Raw genomic sequence first — 14,935 nt, forward strand, 5'->3', positions numbered from 1 at the left:
ATGAGTTTTAGGGTCCTTCCAACCCAAACCACTCTTGAGATTCCATGAGCCCCGGACGTGGCGGCCACAGGGTCGCGGGCAGGGCAGCGCCCGGTAACAGCCCCACGGCAGCGGCTCCCCGGCCAGAAGCAGAGCGGGGCCGAGCCTGACGCGAGGCCGAGCCTGAAGCGGAGCGGGCGGGGAGCGGGGCCGAGCCGGGAGCGGGGCCGAGCCGGGAGCGGGGCCGAGCGGAGCGGGGCCGGCGTTGACCGCGCCGGGGCGCTGCGGCGGCGCGGAGGCGCTGCCGGCCCGGCCCGTCCCGACCCGAGCGAAACCCGGCTCGGCTCGGCTGCGGAAGGAGAACGAGAAGGAGGAGGAGAAGGAGGAGGAGGAGGAAAAGGAGGAGGCGGCGGCGGCGGCGGTGCTCCCCCTCCCTCCCTCCCCGGCGGGACAAAGGGCTGCGGCGCGCAGGTAGGAGCCGGCTCGGCCTGGCCGCCCCGGCGGACGGGCCGCAGCGCCGGCGGCACCGGAGCTCCCTCCCCGCCCGGCCCCGCTCCCCGCCCGCTCCGGCGCTTCCTGGTTGCCCCGGGGAGCCCCGGGAGCCGCGGAGGGCGCGGCTGCCCGCCCGCCTTTGTCTGGGCCGCCTGGAGCCCCCCTGAGCCGCCGTTGCCGCCGCAGGAGCCATGGGCCGGGGGCCGCCGCGTTAGGAGCATCCCGGGGCCGGCGGGGACGCGGCGCTGGACATGGAGCCGGCGGCGCGGGCCAGCGGGGATATCCTGAGGCGGAACCCGCAGCAGGACTACGAGCTGATCCAGCGGGTGGGGAGCGGCACCTACGGCGACGTGTACAAGGTGAGCGGCGGGGGGGGCCGCCTCTGGTAAAGCCGGAGGATTCCCACTTGTGTGAGAAAGGATTGACTGTGAGCGAGGTGAGGCCCTGGCACAGGGTGCCCAGAGAAGCTGGGGCTGCCCCTGGATCCCTGGAAGTGTCCAAGGCCAGGTTGGGTGAGGCTTGGAGCCGCCTGGGACAGTGGAAGGTGTCCCTGCCCATGGCAGGGGGTTTGACTGAATGATCTCGAAGGTCCCTTCCAACCCAAACCAGTCTGGGATTCTGTGCTTGCAGCACCAGAGAAGAGTCTCTCTTACCGCCGCCCTTCTTGGAGGTTTGAACTGGTGAATATCGCGGGCGATACTTCCCACGTTACTGCCCAAGGAGGTAGAGGATATCTCTTGGCTATACCTGTTTGCAGAACGCATCCAGTTAAAGCACCTGATTAAAAGGGTGCCACTTTATCCTCGAGGTTAATAATAGCCCGTGAAAAGCAGAAGCAGATTAAAGCTCTTCAGAAGCTGGAACGGAGCTGCAGTACGAGGTAGAGTTAGTGCAGCACATCAAGTAGATGCTCTTGGAATGGTGCATACAAAAAGTGACCTTGTCCATGACAGGGAATTGGAGCTGGGTGATTTTTTAGGTTCCTTCCAAGCCAAACCATTCTGGGATTCTGTAATTCCGTACTGGTGTGCACATCGCCAGAACCACGGGCATGGGGGGCAGGAGGTGCAGGCAATGGTGTGTTCTCATAGGAGCTCTGTCCACAAACATCAGGGATGTTCCTCATACCTCAGGGATGCTCAGCAGCTTTTAGGTCTGGATGGATTGTAAAGAAAGCCTTAAAGGTTTCAGCCTGTGCTTGGCAATGTGCGTGTTCAGCTGGATGGAGAGGGAGGCTGTGTGATGTTCTCCTTTGTAGTGCTGTTGAGTGTGTTTAAAATAGACCTGACACAGCCAAGTGTGCAAGGGAAGGTGTGTTACTGTGCCACATAAAAGGCAGGAGTAATTGCTCCTGCTGGGGGAGGGCTCTTTGCTAATGCTCAAATTGAAATTTTATAGATGGATCCTGTTCCCACCACCCCTTTGAAATGGTTACTTGTGACCTCAGGGAGTTATTTTTAAAAGTTTTTGTGGTGCATATTTACCTTCCTCTTCTATTTTTTTTCCCTCTCCTACAGTGTTGTGCACAGATCAGTGAACTTCTTTCCTAGGGATTCTAGCAGTAAATCCTTTAAAAGAACATTTCAGCTGTCATAAATCTGGAACTCAGCATACCTTGAGCTGCTTTGTTTGTGTGTGCCTGCCCAGTGCAGGGCAGCATGACAAGAAATAACCAGGCAGCACGACAAGAAAAATAACTAGTTGTATTGCAGGGAAATGTTTTTGTGTCATCTCTTTGTGGAAAAAGAAATATTCTGCTTCTCATTATCCTGGTAATTAGTGGAGAGCTGTGCTGACATGTCATCCAGCTTCCGGTTCCGGAGCTGGGTTGGATGCATGGCTCTGCTCTGTGCCATGTAAACACATCCATCCCCTTTAAACAAAAAACCCACAACCCTCTGCCCCCCCTCCACTCTTTGGGCTATGAAGAATGCGCCTTCCACTCCTGAAACGGTTTCAGATAAGGAATAAACCCAAACTTTCTCCTCGTGCAGCCTGGTAAATTTAAATCAAAGTTTTTGGCAGCCGTTTCAGACGTTGTTATGAGTCTGAAACAAGTATAAAGTTAATGAGTTTAAAGTAGTTTGAGAGGCTGCATTTGTTTCCAGGTCATTGGTTTGCTCTTTGTTTTTGTAAAGGCCTGCAACAGGGAGGAACTCTATCAAGGGAATACTGAATCAGATGGCACTGCCTCTTATGACAAATATGCACAGCAAACTTATTTTTTAAAGTCATTGATGTTATGATAATTTTAAAAGGTAAACCTTTTTTTCTTGAAAGGACTTGACGTATAAACATTGTACTTTTATTTTTATTAGTCCGTGGTAAGTGTCAGTGCAGATGGCACATCTTGTACTCGTTGAGGGCTGTTGGAAGTGTTTATAAAATGCATTTATTAGTGAATATCCAAGTGTTTCTATGTTGCAGAGCTCAGGAAAGGTTTGCTGGAGAGTGCTCTTAAATTAAAATGGAATTTTCCCCTCACCTCTTCAAGTGGTTTCTCTGCTCCTTCACTAATAATGAGTCACCAGCGTCTCCAGCACAGTTGTTTTTGGGATGTCTAAACCAGGCAGCCTCTCTGATTGTGGGACATCTGCCTCTTCCTCAGATGCTTTTTGGTGGTGGTGGTTAATGCTTCAAATTCTTCTTGAGGCATTTGGTAGCTTTTAGAGTAAATTGGCTCTTTTTTGGATGGTGAAGGCAGAGGTTAAGCAAATATTTCTCTTCACTGTTAGGTTACAGAAGAATATTTAAGGCTTTTCCAAATTTCTCCTGCCCACTTTGCTTTTCATTGCTACCATGAAAGCTTAAAACAGAGATGTGTTTTCTTACTGTTCGTGGGGTTTATTTCTCTTGTCTGTCACATGGCACACAATGGTTGATTGTAGGATTGCTCCTAAGTGCTGGGTTGTTGATGTTGTTTTAATATCTTTTTTTCCCCAAAATGCATTTCAGGGCTGGGGAGAAACCATCTGTAAATAAACTCTTGTCTATTCACAGCCTGTGTAAATAGATCCAAGTTTGGGTTCAGCAGTCTTGGAAGTAATTTCCATTACAATCCTAACTTGTTAGTTGTCTCATCTGTGGTGGGAAACCTTTTTTCTTTTTAATAGAGGATATTAATATCAAACCAGTTCTGATCCATTGGCATAATTTATCCCTTACAGCATTGCACCAAGATATCTTGAATTACTGACTTGTGAAAGAGGCTGTAATAACAAAGATGAGAACTGGAACTTAATAATATGCTGATTAAAAAACAGTCTTTTTTTGTCCCTACTCTCTCACAAATCTACTCTGGCTTTCCTGGAAAGGTCTTCCCACTGTGGTTATAAAAATGAACATCTCAAAGCAGTGTTTAAAAATGACATAAATTTGTTCTGTTTGCACTCTGAATTGCTTCTGTTTCCTGCTGAAATAGATGTTGTGTGTGTGTGGTTAATGGAGAAACACCATTTGACTGGGGTCTTGGAGCAGAAAATTTTAAAAAGCTGCTGGAGACTGTAAATGGATTTTAACCTCCAGCACTAGGAAGTGGCTGGTCAGATCCCATCCCAGGTAAATTCCCAGTGTGGTTAGATGTTTCCCAGGATGGGTTTTCACACCACCATGACCTGTGAGTGAACCTGCAGCTTTTCAGTAGGGCTTTGTAGTCCTGATTTGTTTGAGGCTGGTTTGATAACAAGGTCACGCCATCAGCTGTATAAGCACTCGTTTCTGCAGTCTGTGGTATTTTCTGGAGGTACTTGGAATAGCATAAGACTGGCCTGTTTTGCTTAACTTGTGGAATTTGATTGCATCAGAACATCCACTCATTTGGTTGTGTGTAGTTGAGGATCTTGGTGTCCTCAAGGGACTTTGGAAAACAAGAGTTGTATTTGGGGGATAATTTGCTGCTGCTCGTCCTTCCTGAAATTTCCTGTGTGGATTTTTTTATTGGAGTATTTCTTAATGGCTCTGAATAAGTTTGGTGGCGAGATTATGAGGAAACCTTCAGGTGTCCAAGGCCAGGTTGGAGGGGTTGTGGAGCAACCTGGGATAGTGGAAGGTGTCCCTGTGCCTGGCAGCGGGGTGGAATGGGCTGAGCTTTAAGGTCCCTTCCCATCCAAACCATTCACAGGGCTTGGCTTTTTGTGTTTTTCATTCCAAGTGCCCCAAACAGAGTTTTAACTGATCCTTGGTTCTGCAGAAGGGAACAAAAGGGTGGTTGATGTAAATTGATGTAAATTCATCCTTGTTGAATGCTGTTGTTTGGCAGCTGAGCTGGAAGCCCATGGATGTGCCGGGCCCAGCACTCCGGGCCGGCCGCTCCCGCGGGATGAATAGCGGGATGTCTGTCCTCCCCGATGATCAAACATGACCTTGTGCAGCAATTCTAAAGCTGGCTTGTTTGGGGTTTTCCAAGCAGGATTGTGAGCAGTGCCACAGTGGCTTTCTTTAAAAGTAAGCACAAGGGACAAGGAATGTACCAAATTAATGGCAGAAACTGCCTGTAAACAAGAGACGTATTTTTATTGAATATCATGAAAATTTCATTCTTTCTGGAGTCACCTGCTCAGTCTCTCTTCTCTTGAGATTATTATCATTATTTTTTAATCTCCTTCACCAAATAAGGGCATTAACTTAGAAGAAACCTCCAGTGTTTTGCCACTGATTGCTGCTGGAAAATAGTGAGCAGTGAGATTGAATTGCGGCACACATAGACTCTTTGCTCAAATGCAATTTAAACAACAAAAAGATTTGTTTTATTTTCTTTGTGTTTTCTTTCTTTAAAGGTTGCCATAAAAGTGTGACTCTGTCCAGTTTGAATCAGGCTTCAACCCTGCTTTGTGTGGTCACTGCCTTATTCTCAGAGCTCTGTATTATAATTCTTGGTGCAGCCAAAGGCTGTTGAGAACCTGTATTTGATGCTTAGAAAATAATTCTCAATGTCATTCTAATCTCTCAGATAATGAAAGTTTATCAGTTAAAGTGTTTTACTGCTTAAGTCAATAGGTTAAGAGCAGAGTATTAAAGGATTTTTTTGATACCAGAGAACAGTTATGGCTGTGACAGCTTTTAATCACATATTCCCAACTTTACACAAATATGTTTTGGCAGCTGCAGACCAATTGGATTTGGCCATCCCTGACTCAGCACTTCTGTCCCTGGTGAATATAGGTTGCTTCCACATATAAATGACCATAAAACATCTGTCATGTTGGGGGATTCCACTCTTCCTCTGCAGATCAAAGCCTTCTGGTCAGCAGTGTTTGCTGTAGTCATGCCCGAACTCCGTGTGCTCTTTTTTCCATGTGAAGGGTGTTTGGAATGACATCAAACCAGTGCTCTTGAGTTTTTTCTTATTGCTGTGGAGTTCCTCTTCTGGGAAATGGCACACTTTTGTTTTAGGATGCAAGCAGTAGGATTTCTCTTTTGAGAACTAAGATGCACAGTGGCTTGTTGACACCCTCTGTGAGGATATTCAGGAGTGGAAGGCGAAACCTTTGCATTTCCATTTTGTAACGTTTGTAACAGCTTTCTTTATTAAGGATTTGGTTTTTGATGTGGAATGTTCCAAGCTGCTTGGCATTAAATATTACATCCTGTCACTCATGTTTCTCTTTACCAGGAACTGTAGTGACAGGACAAGGAGTAATGGGCTCAAAGTGAAAGAAGGGAAATTCAGGTTGGATATATGGAAAGAATTCCTGGCTGGGAGGGTGGGCAGGCCCTGGCACAGGGTGCCCAGAGAAGCTGTGGCTGCCCCTGGATCCCTGGAAGTGTCCAAGGCCAGGTTGGACACTGGGGCTTGGAGCAACCTGGGATTGTGGAAGGTGTCCCTGCCCATGGCAGGGATGGAACTGGATGATCTTTAATGTCCCTTCCAACCCAAACCACTCTGGAATTCTGTGGTTTCTGTTAATGGGAAGTTACATGGTGGGAGTAGTGTTTCCCCTATGGTTATTTCTCCCTGTCTCTTACTTTGAGGAGCAGGCAGTCTCCAAAATCTTTAAAATAAGGTCTAATTTCTTCTCAATGTGAGATATCCATTAAGAGGAAGCAAACAGTGCAAATCACACACCACCCACCCCTCAACAACAGAGACCTGAGAGGGAAGAACAGATCAAAGATCAGAACATTTGCCTGCCAGGATCTGCTTCCTTTCTCTCCAGAAGATGCAACGGTCATTTTCATTGCCAACATTAGGATAACTTGGAAAGCATCCAGGATTTCTGGGATGAGTGGCTGAGCCCCAGTTCTGTCAGAGAGGTGCGTGGTAGGAGCTCACAGATCATCCCTGTCAGAGGGAGCAGCTCTTCCTGTCAGCAAGGCCGTGACGGAGTTTGGCAGCGCGTTCCGCTGACACCAGCAACTGTCCGTCCTCATTCCAGCTGGAAAAACAACCTTCCCTGCTACCTTTAGCTGGGTTTGGCACCTGCTGCTTGCTTAGAGCTGGGAGTGAAGGAGGAGAGGCAGCATCAGCCCAAAGTGTTTCCAGTTCAGAGTGATGCAAAACGGGTACATCCCCATATTCATGAAGCTATTCTTCAGCTCAAGGCAATATCAATGCCTTGTGGTTGAGATTGCCAAGGCTTTTCACAAGGACATGGAGTGATAAGATGAAGGGGAATGGCTTCACACTGACAGAGGTCAGGGTTAGATGGGATATTGGGATTAAATTCTTGGCTGGGAGGGTGGTGAGGCCCTGGCACAGGTTGCCTGGAGAAGCTGTGGCTGCCACATCCCTGGAAGTGTCCAAGGTCAGGTTGGACGGGGCTTGGCACCACTTGGGACAGTGGAAGGTGTCCCTGCCCATGGCAGGGAATGGAATGAGTTGGGTGTTAAATTCCCTTCCAACCCAAACCATTACGGGACTCTGTGACTTCCTCACACTTTGCCATTTCATTTGGCTTTTGGATTTTAAATTTTCCAAAGAAGAATTCTTTCCCAGTTTTTGAGGGATTCTTAGCAGTAAGAGCACTCAGCAAGGTTTGGTGGACACAGCAGCCTTTGATTTCGGGAGTTATGCTGGTCCCAAATCCGTTCTGGATTTCCAATAAATAATCACATATGGGGGCTGGATAAACTCCTCCTTTCTAGATGGACAAAAATTTGTGAGTTTGGCACATAGAGGTTCCTGTTCTGCTCTTCAGCTTTCTAAATTCTTTCACCCAAGTGTTGGAGTGATTCATTTCATCCAGCACAGTGGATATTGTCAGCAGGGTCCTCCTCAGCCAAAGCTTACCTTTTTCCATGATGGATGGAAAACACTGTGTGGAGAAGCTGCAGCTTGACTGTATCTCAGGAGCTTGAGTGAAAGAGCACATGAGAGGATGAGCAACAGAATTTATTCCAGGATTGTCCTCTTCCAGTACTTTCACCTAGTCCCTTATCCTATGTGTTGCTCTGTGTATTTCTACTGACTTCTGCTCTTCTAAAGATAGTAAAAAGATCACACAAATGTAGTCAGGGATACCCTCAGAACATCCCAGTCCTGGTGTCCAAATCTGCTGCATTATTGATCCTTCAAAATGGCATCTTTAATGCCAGATTTGATGTCTTGGCACATTGGAATTACTCCTCCCCCAAGTGTATTTTTGTGTCTTCTGCATGAATATAGTGTCTGGGAGGTTCATGTTTTCATAGAGATGAGGAAGATTTGGCTGGAGAAAGAATGTCTGAAAAAAGAAAACTGAATGAACCATATTTTCAGCTCAGTGTGAAAAAGCTGGATTTGTAGCGGGTTTGAAATGTGAATTTTGAGACATTCCAGAAAGGCAAGTGAAGAGGTTATTGCAGAGGAACTCTGTTTTCTTATTGATAAGAAATCATTCCTAAGGGGATTTTTTTTAAGTAGCTTCGTTTTGTGCAGCATTAAAGGCATAACTTCTTCTCACAGTTGAGGAGATGGTCCACCCCAAAAAGCTGTAGTTGTGATGATCCACCCCAAAAAGCTGTATTTTTGTCCTGTTCTCAGCTGTGTGTGTGATTCTTTGCTGATCATTGCTGTTGAAACAATAAAGAATTGAGTTATGTTTGCATTAACTTGCTGTTTAACGTACAGACAACGCAAGATCAGAGTTGAGTTATAAACATCAGGCTCCCAAAGATATTTGGGGGATTTAGTCATTAATCCCGTGGGAAGATAAGTGGTAAAGTCTCTTGTAGAGGCAGAGGTACAAACATGGTAGGTAGGAAGAGTAAAGGGGGAGCCATACTATCTTTTATGGGTGTATTTTCTTTTGATAAAACTAAAAGAATTAAGATTTGACAGGAAGCAGTGCCTGATGGGTGCTCATTGCTCTCAGTGATGGAAGAGCTTCAGGTATTTGTGTTTTATTTATGAGGCCTTGGGAAACAACAGCAGCTGAAATTTTGAAGCATTTGGTCTACAGTGAGTAAAGGGAGAGTATTTGATTTGTCCCTTGTAGATATTCACAGCTGAGACTCCAGACAGTCCCCAGATGAGCAGTTTCTGATGAAACCATTTCGTTTTCAGGCATGTTATGTGATTAAATTTAAAGTACTGGTTGAGCTCTGATCCTCTGATTCTTGGTTAATTATGAAGAGGCAGGAATAACTTTTGGATTAACACAGAGCCTTCTAAACTTTGCCAAACAATTCCTGTCCTGAGAGTCTTTGTTTTTAAATGAGGCTCACAGTATCAAACAGGACAAAGGGATTTCTGAGGATGGATAAGGAGATCTTGATTTTTTGGTTTCATGATCCATCAAGCAGCTGCCTGTTCAGGGCACATGAATGTGGATTTTTCCTTTTTCTCATTCCGTGGGTGTTGAGGTTTGTGTAAATCCTGCATTGGGATGTCTTGAGCACAGACTGACTGTGCTGGCTCGAGGCAGCTCCAGGAGGGATGGAGGAGGAGGACGGGCTGTGGCTCTGCTCCATGAAAGCATTATATGAAATTCCCCATCCCTGGAAGTGTTTGAGGCCAGGTTGGACAGAGCTTGGAGCAACCTTGTAGTGGAAGTGTCCCTGCTCACAGCAGTGGGGTGGAAGGAGGTGGTGTTCAAGGTCCCTTCTGACCCAAACCATTCCATGATTTTAGAAGGAACTTTCCCTGCGTGCTTTGTTGTGCTTCCTCGAGCGGAGCCGAGGGATAGTTTTGGGAACAGGGAAGCAGCCAGGCTGCACAGAGTCTCTACCACGGTTTCCTCTGGCTCTCTCAAGCACATTCCTTAGTGGTGTCTGGCTCGGGAAGGCTGGTCCATGGAAAATGCACACAGCTGCTGGAGGGAGAGGATTTTATGTTCGTTGGAGATGGGAGCAGTGGGAGAGCCGAGTGTCCTCCTGGGATGGAGGGATGGGCCCTCCCCAGGGATCAAGCAAAGGTGAATTAAAAACCCTATAGAAACAGGATAAAGAAACTAGAATATAAATAGACAAGAGGAATGAGGCAAGATGGAAAATGTTCTCAAGTGTGTTAAAATTTAAAAATACTTCTTTTAAAATTCCACTTAAATCATCAGGCCCAATTTACCAGAATATTCTAATTATGTAATAACACATATTACTTGAGAGCACAGTTTTGGTTCATCTTTCAAAGTAAAGTGAGGAAGTGCTTGAAATCAGGTGACTGAAGTGAAACTGGAGCTCGATCACTGTAGGTGAAATTGTAGAAAAAATTCTTATTTTCAAGTGACATCTTGACAGTGTCTTGTTTTCAGGTGGCATCATTTACATGAGTTAATCAGTTAAAATTAAGAAAACAATAATAAAAAGAATCAGACCAGCTTTTTTCCTCTGTTCTGGCTAAAAATAAAGTGTGAGAGGATGAGATAACTTGCACGATTTTCAGTTATCGTCTGTAATGAAATGGCAGCATATTTCCTCTTTACTTCATCAGCAGAAGTGCAAAACCTGTTTTATCTGTAACCTTTCTCATGTACCAGCACATTTAGAACTTCAGTTTTTCCTCACTAAAAAACCTCCTGAAATGTCATTTCTGTTTATTCCAACAGAATTCCAGGTTCTGATTTCACATTTTCTCCTGAATTAGAAATATTGCTGGTCGCTGTTTTATCCCCATAAAACGAAGCCTGTAAATGAATGCTGGGGTTTATTTTAGTAGAAACAGCTGTGCCAGTATCAGAAAGAAGCATCAAATCTTACCCATCTCCCACCCCAAGAAGGTGACAATTGATGCAGTCCAGATGCAAACCAAAGCTTAATTGTAGAGCAGAAAAAGAATCTTCCAGCTTCTATTTTTAGCTAATTCCATTTAACTTCTTCATTTACACAACTTCTTTATTCATTCTTTCTGTTCTGGTCACTGTTTTATTTAACAATAACAACAATAAAGAGCAAAGCACTGACCTGTTTTCTTCATCAAGGCAAATTTATGGTGTGTTCCTTTTAATTTTGTAATTGTGAGTTCATCTCTGAGGAACTGAAATTTTAAGGAGGTGATTACTGAACAGCTTTGTTGGAGGTAGATTTTTCTCCTTAAATCTACATTTTCCACCTGAATCTCTCTAGAGTCTATCAGGTAAATTATGATAAGGAAAAGGAGTTGATACAGATTTTTGCCTTTGGTTTGCATGGTTTCATATAACACTTGCAATCTCAAAATTCCATTTTTTTCCCTTTAAAATGCCAGTGGTGGCTCCTCAGTTTTGCCTTTCTGAAGAGACACATCTCACTGTGTGTTAGCTCACAAAGCAGTAAAAAATATCTTTTTCTTTGGTAAAGAAGTAAATGCTGGTCTTAAATTCCTTAGTTCTTAATTATAAAAAATCAACCCATTGCCTTTTCCTTCAGAAATTTGTTTTTTCTCTGCCTGGAAAACCAGATTTTTTTTTTTTTTTTTTTTTGGTCAGTGAAAAGAAGACACATAGATATTTTCTTTCAAATATTTTGTTTGTCACATCTCTTAGTTCTTTCATCTCTAAGGAATAAATAAATTCCCCTGCAGCTGATGAAGCACACAATCTTTTAATGTTACTTGGGTTTGTACTCCATAATACTGTGAGGGGTTTTTTTTTCTGTCATGGTCTATGCATTCAACACAGGAATACAATAAAATTATTTTACATTTATTCTCCCTATCTTCTGGTGAATAAACCCTTTTAAAATCTATCTTGGTTCATAGTTTAATGTATTTGAAGGTATATTTTCTTTTTTTTCCCTCTTTTTTCTTTTCCCTATTTTATATCCTGGCCTGTAAAGCTGTTGAGCATCTGTTCATTTTTAAGTATATCAGCAGTTCCATGGGCATTCTTTGATTTTCATGATCTTATGTTCAAAAATGTGTATTATTCCCCAGGAAAGCGAGCTATTTCGAGTAGCTTTTCAAACCACTGTAATGCACACAGTTGTGACTTGAAAAGGTTCTTTTCTGCTTTGGTTTTTGCTCCAGCTGAGTCAAAATTGGGGCCTTTGTTAATTTATTTTTTTTCTCATGTGGTATTTGTCTGTATCTTTTGTGCTGCATTAGTTTCTAAACAGTACTTCTGTGGTCAGGGTCTGTTTCTAGCTTTAGCTTTCCAGTTTTACAAGGATGATGCCAAATATTTTGTAAAAGATGATCTGCCAAGAAAATTTCAGAGGAGAATAACTAACCTCTGCTTGGAAACACATAGCTGACTTCTTCTGTTATTTTTTCCCCCTAAATAAATGTTAAGATGTTCATTGATCTTTGCTTCGTTATTGTTATCTTTATTGCCACACTTCTTTGTCCTTCAATAATTATCACCAGGGATGAGAATTAAATGTTTTAGTGGCTACTGAGACCTGCAAAATCCCTTTGCTGATACAAATCCTCAGTCTGGTTTTCTGGAGAATAAAGGGAGTTGGCCTCACATCATTAATGAGCTGTTAATCCCTTATTGCTTGAGTTAATTGGCCTTGAGTAAGAAAGTGTCAGAAGTCTCTGAGTGAAAGGTAGGTTCTCCTCCTCCCAATATTCTCTGACAGAGATAAACTATCTGAATTTCACCAATTGCCAGCAAGAGTAAATACATTTAAGCCTTATTTGCATTATAGCTGTGGTCAGAGGTGCCAGTCTGCATCTGGGATTCAGGTTTTAATGTGGAATTTATTTAAATCCTGGGTCTTCTGCATATTCTGGGTTCTGTCCTTTCGACAGGGGAAGCTGGAAGTGCTGTAAATGTGGAAATAAGGAGTGACAGCTGGGAATTTTTCATCCTGCCTTGTGCTGCTGCATGTTCTGGGGGATGAGAACTGGCAGTGTCCATCTGGAGATCACCAACAAAATCAATATTTGTCTTTGTACGATATTCAGCTCAGAGATCCAAAGTGATGGCTCTGATGCCACTACAGAATAAACTAAAATTAGCATGTAAATCTTCATTTTGGGTTTATCCCAAAAAGTACTGACTCCTGGTTGTAAGAGATGATTGTCTTTTAGTGTCTTGAATCTATAAAGTCTCTGTTTGGGAAATAGTTTCTGAAAGCCTCTGTGCCTTCCACTATAAAGGAGCCTGGTACTGCTCTCCATCTCCAAAAACCCAGCTGGAAGACTGCAGGGGGAACAATTACCTCTGGGTCTTTTCTGCTTCCTAAAAGCCACACAGCCCTGAAAATTAGGAATGGTGTTCGGGTGTCTTTTTGCAGCAGCAGAGAGTAGCCAGACGTCTGCCACAGATGTGAGCAAACCTCCAGTGAGGAGTGGAGTGTCCCAGGGGGAGGGACAGCTGGAGCACCACTCCATGAGGAAAGGCTGAGAGATTTGGGATTGTTCAGCCTGGAGCAGGGAAGGCTCTGGGATGACCTAATTGTGGCCTGAAAGAGCCAAAAAAGTATGGAGAGAGACTTTGGGCAAAGGCCTAGAATGACAGGACAAGGGGAACTGGCTCCCACTGCCAGAGGACAGAGTTAGATGGGATATTGGGAAGGAATTCCTGGCTGGAAGGGTGGGGAGGCCCTGGCACAGGGTGCCCAGAGAAGCTGTGGCTGCTCCTGGATCCTTGGCAGTGTCCAAGGCCAGGCTGGACAGGGCTTGGAGCAGTCTGGGACAGTGGGAGGTGTCCCTGCCCATGGCAGAGGATGGAACTGATCAATCTTTAGAGGTCCCTTCCATCCCAAACCATTCTGGGATTCTGAGGTTCTATGGCAGTTGTTTCTGTCTGGCACAAATCAGCCTATCCAGTAAGATTGGCATTAACATTTGCCAGAATTGTCCTACTTCTTTCGGGGGTTTTTTTAAGCTTTCCCCCTTTGTTCCTCTTACATTTTTAATCCATCCCCAGACCTTCAGCATTTGTTACAGAGACACTCTCAGCACCAGGCAGGAGGGTCTTACCCAGTCTCATACTCTCTTCAGGTTTTCTTGGGATGGAGCTGTGGGGAATTTTGGCTTGGTTTTGCTTATTTTGTTTTACACAAAAGAAGGGTGGAACCCCCCAAACCAAGAACTGCACCTGGGTGGGTTTGGTCCAGGCACCATCTAGGAGGCAGAATCCATGGATTGTTTGCCATTCCTAGGAGTCTTCTGAGGGTGCTTTAGGATGTGCTGCTCCTGGGAGAGGAACCAACACTCTCTCTACTCACTCCAAAACTGGAAAGCAGTAGTGGGAGCTGGGCAGAGGAGCTCTGCAGCCACACTGGGGCCTGGATAGTGATTCTTCCCCTTGACACCATCCTGACACCAAGGTATGGATCTGCTCTGAGCGGGTCTGGCTTGGCTCTGTCCTCTCTGCTTGGCTTAACCTGCAGATTTCTAAGGATATTTTAGTTTCAGAGAGTTTGGCTTCTTTTACAAAATGTTTTCCTAATGTACAGCACTGCGGTGTCCTCCTGTGTAGGATGGCAACTTCAGGCTCACACAGTGAAGATTAACTCCTGTTGCTGTTAATTTCTCAGTAGTTTTCTGGCTTTAACTGACATTTTAGGAATCCTCAGCTCTGCAGTTGGGGTGTTAAACTGACTTGGCAAAGAGATGGTTTTTGAGAAGAACAAACATCTCCTTTCCAGTCATTTAGAATATATTGCTGATACTTGTTTCATCTGCCTGATAGTTTTCCAGCTCTAGTTATAAAGCATTTTTAAAATCTGTTAAATTTAGGTAAATCACAAGAGTAAGCAAAATTGTGTCGTGAAATATAATAAACACTAGGAACATTTCTTTTAAATTCTGCATTAAGACATAATTCAAATTCTGTTACAGTCCAGCAGATCACCATCCACCAAGAATTCCCTGTTTTCATGGTTTTAGGGCAGCCCAGGTGGGAAACATTTCTTGTGGTCACTGCAGTCGAGTGAGAGCTCTTAACAGTGGTAGATGTGAATTCAGAGATGTAGAAAGGTGAATTCAAGGGTCTGTTTGATTTGGTGCTGTGAGATGTGGAAAGAAAAACAGCCTAATGGGAGTTTCTGAACCACACAGAGCAGGTTAAGAGTTATAAAGTGTAAGAGGTCAGAAACTGGAAAGCAGAGGAGCTTCTGTTTCAGTCACAGGGCAGGAGGTCAGGTACCTTTTGAAGGGATATTCAGTAGCTGGGGA

At 44.6% G+C, this 14,935-nt stretch overlaps 1 protein-coding gene across 3 annotated transcripts in view; it reads left to right on the forward strand.

Moving 5' to 3' along the window:
- The first annotated feature begins 322 nt into the window (after nt 1-322).
- The window catches only part of MAP4K5 (mitogen-activated protein kinase kinase kinase kinase 5), a 55,204-nt gene continuing 40,591 nt past the window's right edge, over nt 323-14,935 (forward strand). For 2 of the 3 annotated variants that reach the window (XM_069018673.1, XM_069018675.1), the window contains exon 1: nt 480-830. In XM_069018673.1, the coding sequence (XP_068874774.1) occupies nt 723-830 (108 nt within the window). In that variant the 5' untranslated portion in view covers nt 480-722. Of the gene's footprint in view, nt 451-479; nt 831-14,935 lie in introns of those variants that run through there. The other variant, XM_069018674.1, reaches the window with a different exon arrangement.

Source organism: Aphelocoma coerulescens, chromosome 5 (assembly GCF_041296385.1).
Source record: "Aphelocoma coerulescens isolate FSJ_1873_10779 chromosome 5, UR_Acoe_1.0, whole genome shotgun sequence".
Taxonomy (NCBI): Eukaryota; Metazoa; Chordata; class Aves; order Passeriformes; family Corvidae; genus Aphelocoma; species Aphelocoma coerulescens.